Source organism: Rattus rattus, chromosome 15, assembly GCF_011064425.1.
Source record: "Rattus rattus isolate New Zealand chromosome 15, Rrattus_CSIRO_v1, whole genome shotgun sequence".
Lineage (NCBI taxonomy): Eukaryota > Metazoa > Chordata > Mammalia > Rodentia > Muridae > Rattus > Rattus rattus.
Window position 1 is genome coordinate 35,436,903 of NC_046168.1, and position 19,351 is coordinate 35,456,253.

Consider the following 19,351-nt stretch of genomic DNA (forward strand, 5'->3'; position numbering starts at 1 on the left):
CTTGTGCATAGGGGCCTGGGGAAAAGGTGGGGCAGGCCCTTCTGGTTGCTGCCCACACGAAGAGCTCAAAAGCAGCCCCACAGGAGCAACATCAGCCCCGGGACTAGAGGTAAGACCAACTTTTCTGCTCCAAGTGACCTGCCTGTTGCACTCAGGACACACTCCCATAGGAACAGCTGAAGACCAGTAGACAGGAAAGACTACACGCCTGAAACCATAACACTGTGTTCCCATAACTGGCTGAAAGAAAACAGCAAAAGAGGTCTACAGCACTCATGACACACTGGCCTATAGGATGGTCAAGCTACTGTCAGAAATAGCAGAACAATGTAACACCAGAGAGAAGCTGATGGTGAGAGGCAAGCTCAGGAAACCAAGCAAGAGAAACCAAGAATACACGGCATCTTCAGGCCCAATTTTCCCACCAAAGCAAACACTGAATATTCAAACACACCAGAAAAGTAAGATCTAGATTTTAAATCATATTTGATCATGAGGCTGGAGGACTTCAAGAAAGACATGAAGAACTCCTTTAGAGAAATGCAGGAAAACATAAATAAACAAGTAGAAGCCTATAGAGAGGAATCAAAAAAATCCCTGAAAGAATTCCAGGAAAGCACAATCAAACAGGTGAAGGAATTAAAAATGGAAATACAAGCAATACAGAAAGCACAAAGGGAGACAACCCTGGATATAGAAAACCGAAGGAAGAGACAAGGAGCCATAGATACAAGCATCTCCAACAGAATACAAGAGATATAAGAGAGAATGTCAGGAGCAAAAGTTTCCATAGAAATCATCTACAGAACTGTTAAAGGTAATGTAAAATGGAAAAAGCTACTGGCCCAAAACATACAGGAAATCCAGGTCACAATGAGAAGTTCAAACCTAAGGATAATAGGTATAGAAGAGAGTGAAGACTAACAGCTCAAAGGACCAGTAAATATCTTCAACAAAATCATAGAAGAAAACTTCCCTAACCTGAAGAAAGAGATGCCCATAAACATACAAGAAGCCTACAGAATTACAAATAGATTGGACCAGAAAAGAAACTCCTCCCATCACATAAAGGTCAAAATACAAAATGCACAAAATAAAGAAAGAACATTAAAAGCAGTAAGGGAAAAAGCTCAAGAAACATATAAAGGCAGACCTATGGGAATTACACCAGACTTCTCTCCAGAGATTATGAAAGCCAGAAGATCCTGTACAGATGTCATACAGATCCTAAGAGAACACAAATGCCAGCCCAGGGTACTGTATCCAGCAAAATTCTCAATTAACATGGATGTAGAAACCAAGATATATCAAGACAAAACCAAATTTACACAATATCTTTCTACAAATCCAGCCCTACAAAGGATAATAAATGGTAAAGCCCAACACAAAGAAGCAAGCTATACCCTAGAAAAAGCAAGAAACTAATTGTTTTGCAAAAAAACAAAGAGAAGACAAGCACACAAACATAATCTCACATCCAATTACGAATATAACAGGAAGTAATAATAACTATTCCTTAATATCTCTCAACAGTCAGAATGGCTAAAATCAAAAATTCCAGCAACAGCAGATGCTGGCGAGGATGTGGAGAAAGAGGAACACTCCTCCATTGTTGGTGGGATTGCAGACTCGTACAACCATTCTGAAATCAGTCTGGAGGTCCCTCAGAAAATTGGACATTGAACCAACTGAGGACCCAGCTATACCTCTCTTGGGCATATACCCAAAAGATGGCCCAACATATAACACAGACACATGCTCCACTATGTTCATAGCAGCCTTATTTATAATAGCAAGAACCTGGAAAGAACCTAGATGCCCTTCAACAGAGGAATGGATACAGACAATGTGGTACACATTGGAATACTACACAATGGAATACTACTCAGCTCTCAAAAACAATGACTTTATGAAATATTACTCAGCTATCAAAAGCAATGACTTCATGAAATTCATAGGCAAATGGATGGAACTGGAAAATATCATCCTGAGTGAGGTAACCCAATCAGAAAAACACACATGGTATGCACTCATTGATAAGTGGATATTAGCCCAAATGCTCGAATTACCCTAAGTGCACAGAACATGTGAAACTCAAGAAGGATGACCAAAATGCAAATGCTTCACTCCTTCTTTAAAAGGGAACAAGAATACCCTTGGCAGGGAAAAGGGAGGCAAAGTTCAGAACAGACGCAGAAGGAACACCCATTCAGAGCCTGACCCACATGTGGCCCATACATATACAGCCACCAAACTAGATATGATGGATGAAGCAAAGAATTGCAGACCGACAGGAACCAGATGTAGATCTCTCCTGAGAGACACAGCTAGAATACAGCAAATACATAGGCGAATGCCAGCAACAAACCACTGAACTGAGAACGGGAATCCCGTTGAAGGAATCCGAGAAAGGACTGAAAGAGCTGGAAGGGATTTGATACCCCATATGAACAGCAATGTCAACCAACCAGAGCTTCCAGTACTTAGCCACTACCAAAAGACTATACATGGACTCACCCTGGGCTGTGGAAGGAGAAGCCCTTGGCCCTGCCAAGACTAAACCCCCAGTGAATATAACTGTTGCGGGGATGGTGGTAATGGGAGGAGGATGTAGAGGGGAACACCCATATAGAAAGGGAGGGGGGTGTTAGGGGGATGTTTGCCTGGAAACTGGGAAAGGGAATAAAAATTGAAATGTAAATAAGAAATTACCAATTTAATAAAGATGCAGAATAATTCAAAAGAAGAAAAGGCCATCAGAAGAACCCCCCCCAAAAAATTATGACATGAGTTTGAAGGATCAACCATGTGATTATTTGACAGATAAAAATCGATGCCCTTTTAGCTAATTCAAAGTCAACATACCTTGAAAACTCCAAACAAGTTAAAGACAGAAGGACTTTGCCTTAACACAATAAAGGCCATGTATGAATTAGCCAAGTTTCCAACACATTAGCGAGCAATAGAGAAAAATCTGTGTATCCAAGAGAAAGACAAAGCTACCTATTGTCACCCATATCTATGTACGTAGTCCTAGATGTCTGAATTGGGTAAATGAGGCAATAAATATAATGAAAGGATCCCAAACAAGAAGAAAAGCTAAGCTGTCTCCCCTTTCATATGACATGCTTTTAAATGCAGAATACATGAAAGATTCCACTTAAAAAACATTTTAGTAGTTATAATGGGTTTCAGCAAAATGAATAAATACAAAAGCAAGGCACAAGGCATAAATATAAATTGTGTTTCTGTACATGGACAATGGGCAGCCTATGTGGATTAAAGTCTCCCATTTCTTGCCAAATTTATTTTAATCTTATTTAAGTGTGACTGCAGATGTGTATAGTAGCCTACAGAAGCAAACTGAGAGCATTGTATTTCCTGAAGCTGGAGTTATAGCTTTGAACCATTCAACATGGGCCTGGAAGCTAAACTCTAATATTCTACAAGAGCAGTAAGTGTTCTGTTGCTGTTGTTGTTGTTGTTGTTGTTGTTGTTGTTGTTGTTGTTGTCGTCGTCATCTTCGTCGTTGTTGTTTTGCTTTTCATTAATTTTCTTATTTATTCACTTTACATCTCAATATCAGTCCCCCCTTTTCCCAGTCTCCCTCTCCTCATTCTGCCCTACCTTCTCCTCAGAAAAGGGGAAGCCCCCTACCACCACAAGCATCACCTCACCCTGGCACGTCAAGTACTTCAGAATTAGGTGCATCCTCTCCCACTAAGATTAGACAAGGTGGCTTGGTTAGGGGAACAGAATCCATAGGCAAATAGCAAATTTACATTTTTGGGAGACTACCCCACTATAGTAGTTGAGAGACCTACATGAAGATCAAGCTACACTTATGCTGCCTACGTGCAGGAGGACTAGGTCCAGAGCTTGCTTGTTCTTTGGCTAATGGATCAGTCTCTAGGAAGCCCCAAGGGTCCAGATTATTCGATTCATTTGGTCTTCCCGAAGAGTCCCTATCCTTTGGGTCCCTCAATCCTTCCACCAACTCTTTCACTATTATTGATGCTATGGTGTGCTTATGGATAGAGGGCCTAGCACAGAGGAGTCAGATGCAGATACTTACACCCAACAAATGGACAGAAGCTGGGTATCCCTGTGGCTGAATTGGGGGAAGAATAGAAAAAGCTGAGAACCCCATAAGAAGACCAGCAGTCTCAAGTAACCCGGAGCCCTGAGATCTCTCAGACACTGAGCCACCAACCAGGCAGCATACACTAGCTGATATGAGACCCCTAATATAAATACAGCATGGGTATGGTTCAGTGACAGAAGATGTGCCTAACCCTGGAGAGACTTGAGGCCCTAGGGAGTGGGGAGGTCTAGCTGTCTTGGGTGGTGAGGACATCTTCTTGGAAACAGGGGAGGAGGAATAGGATAAGGAACTGGAGGGTGGAACTGGAGGGGGATTACAACTGGACTGTAAAAAAGATTAAAGAATAATAATTTAAAAACTTTTTGAAATCATGATAATGAAATGAAAGAAAGAGACAGAAACAGAGAGACATAGACCAAGACAGGGAAACAGAGAGGGGAAGAAGAAGGAAGAGGAGCAAAAGAAGGAGAGGAGAAGAGAGGAGAGTGGAGGAGAATGAATTAAAGTGAAACGGACCATTCCAAAGGAGTGTCTTTACCCTTAGTTTATAAATGTAGTGTGATATGGGAAATTGAACCCAGAGCTCTGCATTTGTTAAGCAAATATATTCTATCTCCATCTCCACTCTCTATAAAAATAATGTTTTAAAATTCCTTACAGTAAAAAGGGAAGGCTTTATTGTTATGCCTTTAGACATCTAGCTTCCTTTACATTTATTTTTTAAACATTCAATTATCTTATTATCAGAAGTTTATATAGCAGTTATTATAGAAAATATTATTCTCAGTACACATAGTACAGTGTATACAACTCAACTTCATAAGTAACCATTATAAAGTTGTTGTCATTGTTCATATTTTATAAATGGGGAAACTGAGGTTATTATATACAATTTATTAATACACTCCGAAGCATTGTTATATACAATAAATTCAAGCAATGTTAACTGTCAGGTTTACATTTGTGGAATGAAAATAAATTATTTACAATTTATATAAGTTCAGAAAAATGTATCTTTTTAAAGAGTGCTTAAGAGTAGATATCTTATATAATTAAATGCTCTATAACTCCCATTTTGGAAAATCTACCAAAATAGTGAAAAGAAAAGAAAAAGAAATAAAAAAGTAAAGGGTAATGAAAAAAATATTTCATAGAGTTCCTTTTAGCTACCTGAGGCAAACCGGGATTCCTGGGTGACTGGCCTGGTTAGAAGGATTCTGTGTTGATTATAGCTAGAAAACACATATGCTTCTCAGTTGCACAGTAACTAAGTTCCCAAGGAGATAATTGGGAGGGAGCTGTGCACAGTGCTCATGTTCGTGATTACAACCTTTCTCAAGCTGCTGCATGAGAGGCTTCAACAATTTTCAGCACTGCCGCCAGGTGTTTAGCATAAGCTGATAATGAAAAGGGGAGTGAATAGATCCGGAGCAGCAAAGTTAGTGGGAACTGCTATGTTGGTCTTCATAACGGAGGGCACCGGAGTGGAGTGTGCTCCAGCCGCGTACACTCCTGTGTGTGTTCATTCCCATCCTTGCCGTACACCATGGAAATTAAGACTGTGATGTGTCTCAATGCACTAGGGCCCAGTGGATGCCTACTACAAAAGCTGACGAATGCAGCTTGCCCTTGCCTGCCTCTATTGCCAAACGGTTCAACTCCAGAATTGCACTGGGACAGCATTACCAACTAACTGTGAAAGGGGAAAAACAAAACAAAAAAGGTTTGTAGCGTTTGACAGATTTCATGGTTGTAAATATCCCCACAACAGCTGCTTGCAAGACACACTGACATGAGCATACTGAACGCAGAATTGAGTAAAATTGCACTTAATTAGCTTGTGAGCTGATCCTGCACTGTGCTGGAACACTATCAAACACTAAATTTATTTTTCCCTTCTTTTAGCATCTCTGTTAAAGGGGTATATAGACAATATAAGAAGTGTAGACATACTAATACCGACGTGAAACAAGCATGTCAATTTAGGCAATATGTAAATACATTTTATCCCAGAAAGATTTGAGTATCCTCATATTTTATTGTTAAATATTATTATAATTGAAAAGAGCCCCAGCCATTTGCAAGGACTCTTTGACTAGTAGAAACTTTGGAGGAATAATCACGAAAATCCCTAACATAACGTTCCAGAATGTGTCTGAGTCAACTACTAACTTTTAGATGCACATTGAAAACTTTTTAAATATTTCCAGTGTTTTAAAAACTATATGTATTTTCTCCCTCCCTCCCTCCCTACCTCCCTCCCTCCCTCCTTCCTTTCTTCCTCTCTGTTAGGGTCCAGCTGGGCTTGAACTCCCTTCTTTTGCCTTCATATCACCAGTTCTATGACATATACCACTATATCTACCTGACATCCTTCTCAATATTTTGAAGGGAAATATCCCATTAGACCCACACTCTTGACTTCAGGGTATGTTCAAATATCTGTGGATTTACAAAGTATGTGTTTTAGCTCGACCTTCTTGCCAATGCTATGAAACATGTTAAATATTCCAACACATTTCCCATATTCAAGGTCATACCATTTACTGTATAATTTATGCTTTAATCATGCTTCAAAGCCCTCACTGAAAATATAAACATTAACCATAATCCTCATGTGAGCAGTTTTCAGACTGAGTAAGGAAGACATGGGTAAGTACGTGTAGAAGCAATAAAAAGAGCCAAGTGTCCTCGGCTAAGCTGAATGATCTAGTGCTCCTAGAAATAGTTTTCCTATTTCTTATTAATACAAAGTATAATTTTGTCTGTACTTCATAGACACAATCAGCATATATTTCATACCTACCTTCATGCTTTCCTTTGTAAAACTTTCATGACATTTAATGTTTTGTTGGTGGGTGTGTTTGTGTGTGCACACATGTGTTATAGTGTACATGTAAAGGTCAGAGAAAAGCTAAAAAGTCAATTCAATCTTCCCATAATGTGAGCCCCAGGGATCAAACTAAGGCTGTCAGTCTCGGGGAGGATGTTTCTATTTGCTGAGCCAACTCGTTGGAAGCTCCATGGCTCTTCTTAACCTCAATAGTTCTATAAAATAAAGACCCACTGTTATAAACTATCCTAGATTTCTTTGACTAACTTTGTCTTTATCTCTTTCTTGGGTTTCTTACCTCATGTTGGTTTTTCAAAGACCAGTGGTTGTAAAAGGTCTTTAGTCTAGTGCTCTTCTCCTAGTACAACTTGCTAAATTTGATCTAGTACAATAGTTTAACCTCTTTGAAGAAAATAGTCAAACCCATGACTTCAACTCAGAAATTTCCTCAAGCTTCAGATTTCTTTATAGAGTTTAGCTTGACAGTCTCATGATTGACCATGGTTGTAAACTGATGCAATTTAGAATCACCATGGAAACAATCCTCTGGATATATCTGTGATAGGTCCTAGACTGAGTTAGTGAAGGTAGAAAGACCCATCCTAAATGTGTTCAACACCATTGCATGGGTTTGGAGTCCTAGACAAAAAGAAAGGAGAAAGCCACCTGAGTGCCAGCGTTCATCATCTTCATCTTTCTGACTGTAGATCCTTTTTGACACAGAGCCTTGAACCGGGACCACTATGATGGAGAGTATTCACTTCAACTGTAAACTAGAGGAAACCAACCTTTAAGTTGTTCCATGGCTTGTATTTCAGCAGAGCAAAGTAACTAATATAGACATCAGTATCTAGAAACTCTTCATGTTGTTATACAAGTTCAGTCTTGATATAAAATCATTGGATATCTTCAGACTAAGGTTGATTTGTGTCTCCTGTGATACCCACATAAACTGTACCAAGATTAAATTTCTTTAAAAGTATTTTTATTTATTTTATATTGTGAGTGAGTAAGCACACAGGTGTGTGTGTGTGTGTGTGTGTGTGTGTGTGTGTGTGTGTGTGTGTGTGTGTGTGTGTGTGTGCTTGTTTTGATTTGGGGCATCTAAATCCAGGTAGTGGCAAAAACCAGAAGAGGTATTCAGATTCTTTGGAGTTTATAGATGGTTGTGAATCTCCTATGGTGGTTCCTGGAAATTAAAGTTGAGTCCTCTGAAAAAGCAGGAAGTGCTCTCAGATTAAGGCCAAGCATTTATACTGCAGGGAGCTGCCAGAGTTACCTATTGAAAGTCAACCAGTATTCTTCTTCCCTAAAAGCTTAATCTCTCTCTCTCTCTCTCTCTCTCTCTCTCTCTCTCTCTCTCTCTCTGTGTGTGTGTGTGTGTGTGTGTGTGTGTGTGTGTGTTTGTATATTACTTAGAGGAAAATGAACATGGTTTAATATATGGGAAAGGAATTAAGCATTCCTTGGTTGTTAATCGAGATAGACTTGAGAAAACATTGGATTTAATGGATCTATGTAACAGAATATGAAACATTAATTTTGTGATATCATTCACTGCTTAGCATGACAAACCCTTCATGAAATGTTTTCCACTTGACTCTCAGATCCCGGAAAGAATGAAATGATTTGCCTCTTTCCCTAGACCTTGTGTTGCAATCTTTTCCCTGTCCTTTGGACATACATCTTCTTTATACAAAATATATTCGCTTCTCCTTGCTTAGGAACACTTGGCCTTTGTAATCAGTAAGAGTGAAATCAGTAGCACTTATTAAAAACATGTGTTTGAATAAAATCAATAACATGCCTGTTCTCACGGAGAATAAGTTCTTGGTAGAATTAGACAGTGACTTATCCACAGATTCCAGCATCTTTTAGTGCCATGTTGGCCAAATAACAGACACACACATACACACACACACACACACACACACACACACACACACACACACACACACACACACAAATGTACAGTGTCATGTACAATACTAGATGTTTCTATGAGTCTGCTCATTTTTAATCACAAAGCTATGATAAGAGACAGATGTTGGTGCCATCTTTGCATTCAAAGGTTTCCTGTAAACACACAAATAGTGTAATATGAATACAAATCCAAAAATGTCCATATTCCAAAGTAAGCCACATTTGTTGCATTTCAAGGTAAAAAGCATTTTGGAGTCTGGGCATGGGGTATATACCAATAATCTGAACTCTCACAAGACAGAGGAAAACAGTGGGATGGATCAGAATGCAGTTCACTAGGTTAAATTTCTTAGTCTGACCTGATTCAACTAAACTCTAGCAAACTTTGAGGAAATTTTTATATGTACTTAAAATTCATAGGACTTAACAAAGAGTAGTGAATCTGAAACATACACCATCAGATCCCTACTGCTATGAACAATGGGACAATGTAATGTCCAGTACTATGTATTTTTTAAAAAATGGCTCAAGAAGGTTGGGGTGAGTTTGAAAATTTCCCCTAGTACCTGGTGTTGAAGGCCTTTGTTGCTGTATGAACATCAAATTAAGGCTTCAGGTATTCATTTTGAAAATGCTTCCAGCTTTCCAGTAAGTGTCTCAAATGATAGATGTGAGCTTCAAATATAATCACTAACACATGCTTTCACAGAATTATGTGGTGACTACAAGAATAGAGCGAAAATAAATAACGTAAACAACATCAAACCCTGAGCATTTGAGAGCTGGAACTGCAGGTTACTGCTGCCCAGATGCAGAAAATGCTCCATCTATTTTGACAGACAGAAAAATCATTTCTCCATGGAGTCCAAATAAATGCCCTCTTGGAAGCTACCAACATAAATCCCCAGGACAAAACCACACCATCACAGCTCAGTTGATATTTCGATTCCCAATCAGTTGCTTTAATGCATGGCATTACTAAGAAAGACAGAGGGAATTTATCATGATGAAGGTGGGCATAATTTGATATCAGAAGAGAAATATTTCAAAAGCATTTCTAGTTTTAGTAAAACTGAATATATTAAAGATTATGGCTTTCTTGGAAAGTAAAAGATAAACTTATCTGTGTGTCTTGTTTTCAATTTAGAGTATTTATTTGTTCTATTACACAAAATAGTTTCAAGATGCTACATAATAATTTTATTTATCAAAGAATCAAATTCTTATTGTGACTGAATTAAATTATTATGTATGTTTAAAATTTTACTGTAGTATTTTGAGGAAAATATTGTTTTGATTATTTAATTTGATAGTCTTTTTTAAATAACTAATATTGAAAATGTTATCTTGCTATACCAATTTATGAATTTATTATATTAAATAAGTTAACCTGCCATATGTATAATTCTATATCATAATATTTTTAGGTAAATTATTATTGCTGACACAGCATTATAATAGATGTCTAATATTCTTTCTAACTAATAACCTATAATTACTTAATCTTGCTTCTAGGAAATTAAAAGTTGACTTTAGAATTTCTAATATAACTTTTGTTTGTCTGATTTCAAAGAGACTTGTAGCATGTTTTATTTAAATTATATATTAAATTTAAATTATATATATTTACTTAAGATTTTCTTTTTCATTATAAAATAAGATTGCAGAGGACCTTCAAAGAGAAAAATAATCCTTTCCTTATTTTCATATCTTCATATTTGAATCAGAAGTGTCATGTCTTAGTTTTACATAGATCCACAAAAGAAGTAACAATCATGTTTTGTTAATTATTGTTTTTGAAATCCATGTTTTAATTTACAGATAACTAAGGATCTAGTGTTTGAGAAATACTACTCTAGATTTTCATAGTGCTGGAGGACCAGACATCTCAGGAAAAGTGGACAAGTTTGTGGAGGATAGACTACTGTCTGTCCGGAGTACACTGGATTTGTACTGACTGCCTGTAGAAACATAGGTGTGCATGACAAGCAGGTTGAGTGCACAGAACTGAGTGTTGGAGTTAAATGCTCTCTTTTTAAAATTAATTATTTTATTTTATTTATTTACACATTTCAAATGTTGTCCCCCTTCCTTTCTACAAATTCTCTCTCTCCTTTGCCTCTAAGAGGCTGCTCCCCCTCCCACCCACTCCCACCTCACCATTCTCGCATCTACCATCACTGGGGTAACAAGCTTCCACAGGACCAAGCAGTAGAAAGTCCCAGATGGCAGGGTTGCAGGAGACTCCCTGGACCTAATGGTAATGACACTAGCTGAAATACCCAATAGATAGGAGATAGAACCTGAGGAGACCATCCCCAGTAGATAGGCGTGGCTCCCAGTTGAGGGAAGGAGCCACTCATCCCTCTCCAAATTTTAAACCCAGAATTTTTCCTGTCTAAAGGAAACACTGAGTCAAAAAATGGATCAGAGACTGAAGGAAAGGCCAGCCAGAGACTGCCCCACCTGGGGCTCCATCCCATCCACAGGTACCAAACCCCAGCACTATTGCTCATGCCAAGAACTGCTTGTAGACATGAGCCCAGTTAGTCTGTCATCTGAGAGGCTCTGCCAGCACCTGACGAATCAGATGCAGATACTCACAGCCAAACATTGGACTGAGCCCAGGAACCCCAATGGAAAAGTCAGGAGAAGGACTGAAAGAGTCGAGGAGTATTGCAACCCTATAGGAAGAAAAAAAATCAACTAACTGGACCCCTCAGGGTTCCCAAGGATTAAGCGCTCTTTCAAAAACACTGGCTTTAGAGTTTTAGGTTACAAAAGGACTTGAGATCATAAAACCAAAAGATATCATCTCAGTTAAGTTCTCAGCCTGTGAAGAAAAGACAGCATGCAAATTGTTGGCAAGATGGATGATGTACTTGGCAAGATGAAGAAAGAAAGCTCAAAGAACAAAGGAAACAGATAAAAGAATGTTTGAGTGGAAAGTTTGAAATCAGAAAAGGGTGCAATTTGAGTGATAGGATATTGGTTATTTGATAATATGGCTTCTACTGGGAACTTGGTTAGGGGAGGTTTTGATGATGTTCCCAAACTTCAGGGGAGCTTTAGAGGGTTGAAAGGTATGTTTGACTTAATAGAAAGAGCTCTTTCAGAAGTCTAATGTGGCCAGTGGGAAAGATACTTGGAAGTTCTCTTGTAGAAAACCGTAACCAATCTAGTCAGATAGACACTCAGGGCATTCTGAGAGAGAGCCATTTGGACCTTTTCAGTATCTACACCCCTTAGTTGAGAATAAATTCTTGGAAACTTGACACAGAATTTTCTCTCTCCATCACGATAGATTCATCCATCAGAAAAGACAATACAACCAGTCTGTTAGCCTACATTCCAAATGGATTAAACCACTGCAAATTACCCTTTGTTGTCCTCCTTCCAAGACACAGATATATTAAATGATAAACTAATTAACAAACTAAACTCAGAAATGTCAAAATGTACATGAATCAGTAGAGTAAATTGCAATGACGACAGCTGCATTTTCCAATCTGCCTGCTGTTTCTGTTTGTCAAGAACCAGGAGAACGCAGTGGGATTCATGTGGGTTTGAGAAGTATGCAGTTTCCTAACAAATGATTCATCTGCGTTTTCTTTACAAAAGCAAACAAATTGTAAGGCACTGAGGAGAGTCATGTAGGAGCCCCCTCTTCACCCATCCCAGATGCATGACCTTTAAGCCCTGCAGCCCTAATATGAGTTCTTGCTGCACTGTTGCAAAAGAATTAGGAAGAAAACGTTCTCTGATGGCTTCTCACATTCACATATAATTATCATGACCAGTTTTTGAAAATGAAAAAGATAATTCTTTGTTCTAGTTTTCTATTGTTTAGGAAAATTTTTTTTTAAAAAACTTCAAAAACCAAACCAAACCAAACCAAAACCCCAAACAAAACAATAAAAACAAACAAATAAAAACCCATATTTTATATCTATCCCTTTCTTGTGCTTTGTATTCGATGCATTAGATGAACTACCCAAGTCACTCTAAGTCCTAGAATTTTATGGCTGATTGCACTTAATCCCAAATTGCACAAATATAACTTTAATTGCATATACTGAACAAATTCACTACGAAATACAAAGGCACATTCTAAACAGTTATCTCCTCTCACGAGAGTCCCGAAATCTTGACATTGCTAGATCTTATCAGCAGACAGTATCTGAAAAACGATGCTTTAAGAACATGCTTCGGGTAGCATTTATTGGCTTCCTCCTACAGATGATAAGAATTGCTCTGCATTGTAATCATGATAGCAAAGAAACAAAACACAGTAATAACCAGCATTATCCATTATTTATTTCTGTAGACCTTGAACATTTATAAAATAAAACGAAATTTCTGCACTGAAGGTGTTCCCAGGGCTGAAGGAAAAAGTATGTCAGTGGTGGGAGTTAACGGCAGCCTGTGAAGACCACAGCAAAAAAATGGAATTATGTGCTACCTACGGTGATGGTGCTCAGTGTGGGGATAGTGTGGGTTTCCAAAAGTATTAAAGAGAACGTATATTGTAGGCTTAGTGACAGCATGAGCATTCTTTTTTGGCACCTAGTGCCATGGAGCTAACCATATAGCTTCCTGCCATTGAGACAAAAGTTCTGTCAAACGATAAAACATTAAAAAAGATTTTTTCCTAAAGCCCCAAATTGAAGCAGCTAACATTCTCTCGAGTGACGAGGAGCAGTGTGCATGTCATTATCTACATTTATAGCTGTATGAGGAAGTCGGGGAAGATAACAAAATAAATTAATGTTAAATGTTAATTTAATATTACTATGTATGAAGTAGGTAAAGTTTTAAGCTAATCTAATTAATTCCTGAGCCAAAACTCATGGGATAGATAGAATGAGTAGTAGTCTCAGGTAATTAAATGCCCAGTGTTTATACACTTAATTACTTCACTACAAACTGTATAATTAACTTAGTTAAATCGTACAGGACAAACATCAAAACATTATGTCTTTTGGAATAAGGTGTTATATAGACACATGAAGTACATCCTGCTAATAAAGTGGATGGCACTGTCAATTTTAACAGTGCAACTCCTGTTTTTCTTTTGAAAGATTGAGAAGTGGAACACCATAACATTATAATATTGGTGAGATTACTTAGAAGTTAAGAAAAATTGTCCAGAAGGGAGGCACTTGGCACAAGTAGAAGAGATTAGCTTAACAAACCAGTCAGAATACGTGTGACAAAAGGCTCATTATAGTTATTAGAGGTGCCTGGCGAATCATGTGATGTTTTAGTAGGAGTTTCTGAGTAAAGTCACCCTCTATAACCAAATAAAAACATTTAGTCCTTTTGACATGTGTTTAAAAATAGATAACACTACAATGAAATTTTGACATTGTTTTTATTAATGCAAAATGGTTCAATTCTTTTTTCTTTAACTTTCCATCTGTTGAAACAATAACCGTAGAGTTAACATAGGGACATTGGTATACTATCTTGTCTCATAGACAATATACCAATGATAATCATTCATTCTATTCACCTCTACAGGCAAAGACATTTCACTTTAATCATGAACTTAATTCCATGGACTCTTCTTTCCCCGGGTCCTTACACTTAAAATGTACATGAAATAAAATGAGCTGTTATGTAAAATCCTAAAGAGATACTTTATGTTGCACCTTATATATATTTCAATGTACAGTGGGATGGGGATGGTAGTATAATGTACCACAAGTTTTATCAGCATGCATTATGTTAAGTTGTTTCACTATGTATACAAGAAACTAGCAATAAATTGTATTATTAACATTCATCTTTCTGTTGTCCGTGTTAAAAACTGGCTCACAGTCATAAAGTCCTTCAGCAGAAACCCTGGTGCCTAGTCTTCTTTCTCTTTGTAGCTCTAATCAACCCTTGTAGAAAGTTCTATTGGTTGTTCTGTTCTCAAGGATCTCTTGTCAAAATTGTTTTTTATTTATATCTTTATTTTCATCTTGTATCACCTGCAGGCTGATTTTAAAACCAATTTCCCCCTTTAGAAACTAATCTTGCTAATAGCTGCATTGAACGGAGTCTGAACTACAAGGCTAGGTCCAAATCAAGTGTCTTATTTCTGTTTGACATGTAAATGGCTTGTAATAGTTGATACAAGTACTCTTGTGTTTACCTCTCTGTATCTATAATACAATTTGTAATCAGTATGTAATTCTTAGTGATCATACTATTAATGTTATTAAACTACTTTTGTAATTATGTCACTTAAAATAACTGTTAAAGCATTAGCTCACCTCTGCAATCAGTTGCAGTATAGTGCATTAATTTTCTCCATCTTTTACTTGCTTACTTACTAATAAGAGACAAATCTAATCTCATGTCTATTTCAAAAACAGTTTCACTGGTGTCATATTATACATCAAGGTATAATGACATTACTCAAAGAAAAACAAAAGAAATCAAGTATCTACCATGTTTAAGGAACCAGAAATGGGTGCTATTACAAGAATAATAGTCTTTGACTCTTATGTTAAAGGTCCCATTTTATTGAATATTATAGATTATTCATAGATTCATAGTCTTTGCTGTTATGCTACATGAATAATTACAGATTGAACTATAATGATGGTACTGTTGTTAAAATAATGTGGGATGTAATTTTTTGTTAAAATATTAAATTTTATTCTCTTATTTTAATATTTTTGGGATTTTTTGTTTGCTTAATTTGGTTTTCTGTTTCTATTCTGTTTTGTTTTGTTCTTTGCCTTTTGCCTTTTGCTTTCTGTTTCAGTTTTGTTTGTTTGTTTGTTTGTTTGTTTGTTTTTGAGACAGGTAGCCTAGACTGTACTGGAACTCATTTTGTAGACCAAACTGTCTTCAAACTCATAGAAATCCCTGTGCCTCTCCTTCCCGAGTGCTAAGACTAAAGGTACACACCATTACCACCCAGCTTATTTATCATCATTTAAATATTATTTTAAATATCATTTTTACATAAAAAGTATAGCTGATAAAACCATCACGGTTTTGTGCTAGGCACTATTCTCAGTGATATAGGCATATATACACAACACCTATATAGGCTTTGCTCTTACTGAAATAAATGTGTCTATACATTTTTGTATGAACATATAAAGAATATATACATTAACATAACATGCATATACATGTGATTACAGAAAGAATATATGTATGAGCATTTAAACATGTATGTCACTTAAAATATACATATTTGAATATATAGGGAAGTTATACTCTTTCTTGGAGTGTCTATCTTTATGAGATAGCCACAAAAACTGAACATTCCAAAACTGTAAGTACTCGTAGTACATGTGGATAAGGAAAGTGGAAAAGACTGAGTGGCCGTGTCACTCATGTTGTATAAGTTTCCTCTGAGATAAAACCCTTCCATCTCAGAGTAAAGCTCATTATGACAAGGACATGAAAGGAGAAAGAACATAGCTTGGGGTTAGGAACGCCCTGAAACTGGCCATGTTCCCCTTCCCCATGCATATATAAGCAGTAAGGACTTCTAGGAGGCACTTTCAGACAAGATGAGCTTCCTAGGAAAGGCTTAGACCACACTGAACAACTTGGAAACTATTCCGCACCTTGTGAATCTGCAGGCTTTTTATTGCCTTCCAGGTGGGTAGCCTTCCCAAGCTGACATTCATGCTTTTGGTGATGCAGCTTTTTGTGTCATTTCTGCTGGTGTAAGAAACCTCCAACCAATAAGTAACCCCAATAAAACTCATTGATGTCGCACCATGTTGGACTTCAGCAATATGCTTACTTTGGTCTGTTGTTAATCCTGTTAGGGTTGAGTAGTCATTTGTTTACATCTTCAGGAATCATGGCATACTGGTAGATTTCTTTCTCTGCAGTGAATAACTTTCCATGTACTTAATAGTGAGTGACGAGCAGCTCTAACCGAGTCCCACACAGAAATAAATAATCAAAGCAGAGTGAGGAATGGCTGGAAGTAGGAGGAGGCGAGTGCAAGAGGAAGGGGGTAAAGAGGACAGCTGGCGTTCACGTTACACATCTAAGAAACTTTTAAAGATCGTGTAAAGAAAAAAATGGAATCTAGTGGAATGAACCTCACTACAGTGTTGGCATACTCTGAAGTTCTATTTTGCTTAAAAGGAGCATACTTATCTCTATACTATAAAAATAATCTCTCCAGAGACTTTTATTTGTAGATCCAAGGATTATTGACTACAAAAATGCTAATGTTTTCATCTCCTCCAAAGCTATCACTTGATCCACATGCTACTGTTTTTATTTTTTTTAAATCTTGCCTGAATGACGCTAACAGTCATCTAACTGTTCTTCCATTTTGTGTCCTTATTCTGTATAACACATTCTCAACACACTAGTGGTGGTGATGAGTTTAAAATAGAAGTCAATCTATGCCTGTCCTCTGTTTACACAAGCGCTGAGAGAATCCTGCACCTTCAGCCTGATTGGCACACTTTGAATGTATTACTTCAACCTTCCTGAGCTCTTTCTTCCTTAAGGCTCAGGCGAGCTTTCTTTTCAGAAATTCTTGTTTCTTTGCTCTCTAATTCAAAATCTCTTGATATACATAACATCATAACTTATTTTCTCATCCCAGTTTGTATTTTAACTTTAAAATGTCTTCTCGCTGAGGTTACACCTGCCAGCTCTACTGAAAATTACAAACCAGATCTCCCATGCTCTTGACGTGCTGTTCAAAACTTGGTTTATGTTGGGTTCGTCTTTTTTTTTTCTTCATCAGAATGTTTATTAAAAATATAGACTGTGCTTAAAGTCATTGTGGGTGTATGCTGACTTCCAAACAGACTCTTCCCAAGTAACACTTTGAACAGAAGTCGTAAACAGAAATGACTGCTGAGACGTAGGCCCCTCAGAGTCTGACGTTATCTACAATTCCGGCAACACTCACAGAGGTGGATATTTGCACTTCCCAAGTAGTTTTATATTTCATCTGTGGAGGTCAGTTCTCAAAGCCCAACTTGTTCTTTTTTTTTTTTTTTGATGGTCGCCAGTCTTTTATTCATTCACTTCTGTTTTCAATGTACAATAACAAAACACAGTTAGGACTATAAAATATCACATTTTGGTTTGGCAAGTGAACCTCTTGGTCCACATATGAAATATCTATTCAACTTAGAATGATATTTTTTTTTATTAACTTGAGTATTTCTTATGTACATTTCGAGTGTTATTCCCAACTTGTTCTTAACAAGTAGTTTTGTTTTTTTTTTTTCGTTTTTTTTAATGTCCGTTTAATCAGTCTTACACCTTTCTGGGCCATTTCATCTGCAGACAGGAGAAGCTGTCACCAGGTGGTTCTTCATGCCATGCATCCATGGGACTCCCAAGCCTCATATGCTATCCAGCTTCTTTAAGATATATGGAGTGACTCTCAGCAGGGCCACGTAGATGAGGAAGTTCCGAATGGAGGAGACCACATCCTCACACATCTTCCGTTTCATCTCCTCCGGGTCCAACTTCGGCGCGAGACCTTCGATCCGGAACATTGCAGCTCTGCCTCCAAAGCTTGCGAGAGCGGCAGCTTGCTCTGGGTTCGTCTTCTTTATCCATTATGATCTTCTGTTTGTGGGACTTAAATTTGAAGCTAGAGCCTCATGAGGGTTAGAGCTGGATTTTCACCCATGATATCTTACATGAGGCATAATTATTTAATTTGCTAACCATATAATTATTCTGTTGCCCCTCTGGGATAAAAATATTCATCAATGCCCTCAATCTGTGTTCACTGCTACACATTTTAGAGTATGAGAAACTGCAATCCAAGTCACACTTAATAAGTGGGTGGAAACACAATTCTAAACTTTCTAATTCAATTACTATTTACTGAGAACCACCTTACATACATGATATAGACAAGGAATTAATATATTACAAAGTAGTATTCAGATCAAAATGTTTCTATATTGTAGTGACTACTTCAGTTACTAATTAAGATACTGTTTTCCTTTCAGATTTTGGTGAGGCTAATGTTAAAAGAATAAGGTATTTGACTATTTAGTATTTTATTGTTCACTCAAATTAAAGCATGATGTGGCAAAACATTCTAAAACTGTCACAGAAACATTCAAGGCATTATTTAAGAAAACAGTTGTATTTAATGTGGAAGAAAAAGCATAAAATGGTGAAGAAGCCATAGCCCTATCTTTGGAATCAATAATTCCAAAATTATTGTTTTTATTTTTTATTGTTTGATAATTTCCCAATAAAACATAAATTATACAAATGAAAAGAGATAATGAGGGTATTATACATTTCTTCCATAGATAGTTGAATCCAGAAAATAGTTGCACATATTAGAACAATTGCCAATCTGTTTAGGTATAAGTTGTAAATTATTTTACTATAAATCAAACAATAAAAGAGATTTTGGAGGGATTTAATTTCATATGTATGCAGAATGAAGATGTATATGCATTTATTTGGATAAGCAGTGACAACAGATCAAAGAAATTTAATAATCTACATTTTCAGTGAGACAG

The 19,351-nt window shown here is 37.2% G+C and overlaps 1 protein-coding gene across 1 annotated transcript; it reads right to left on the minus strand.

Annotated features, from left to right (window-relative positions):
* Positions 1-18,067: 18,067 nt before the first annotated feature.
* Positions 18,068-18,396, minus strand: LOC116884672 (mitochondrial import receptor subunit TOM5 homolog). The gene has a single exon (XM_032885846.1). The coding sequence runs from the start codon at positions 18,356-18,358 to the stop codon at positions 18,203-18,205; it is 156 nt and encodes a 51-aa protein (XP_032741737.1). The 5' UTR covers positions 18,359-18,396; the 3' UTR covers positions 18,068-18,202.
* Between the last annotated feature and the right edge of the window lie 955 nt (positions 18,397-19,351).

Bases quoted from the DNA above. Each gene is read 5' to 3' on its own strand.
- LOC116884672 (XM_032885846.1), bottom strand. From the start codon at position 18,358: ATGTTCCGGATCGAAGGTCTCGCGCCGAAGTTGGACCCGGAGGAGATG.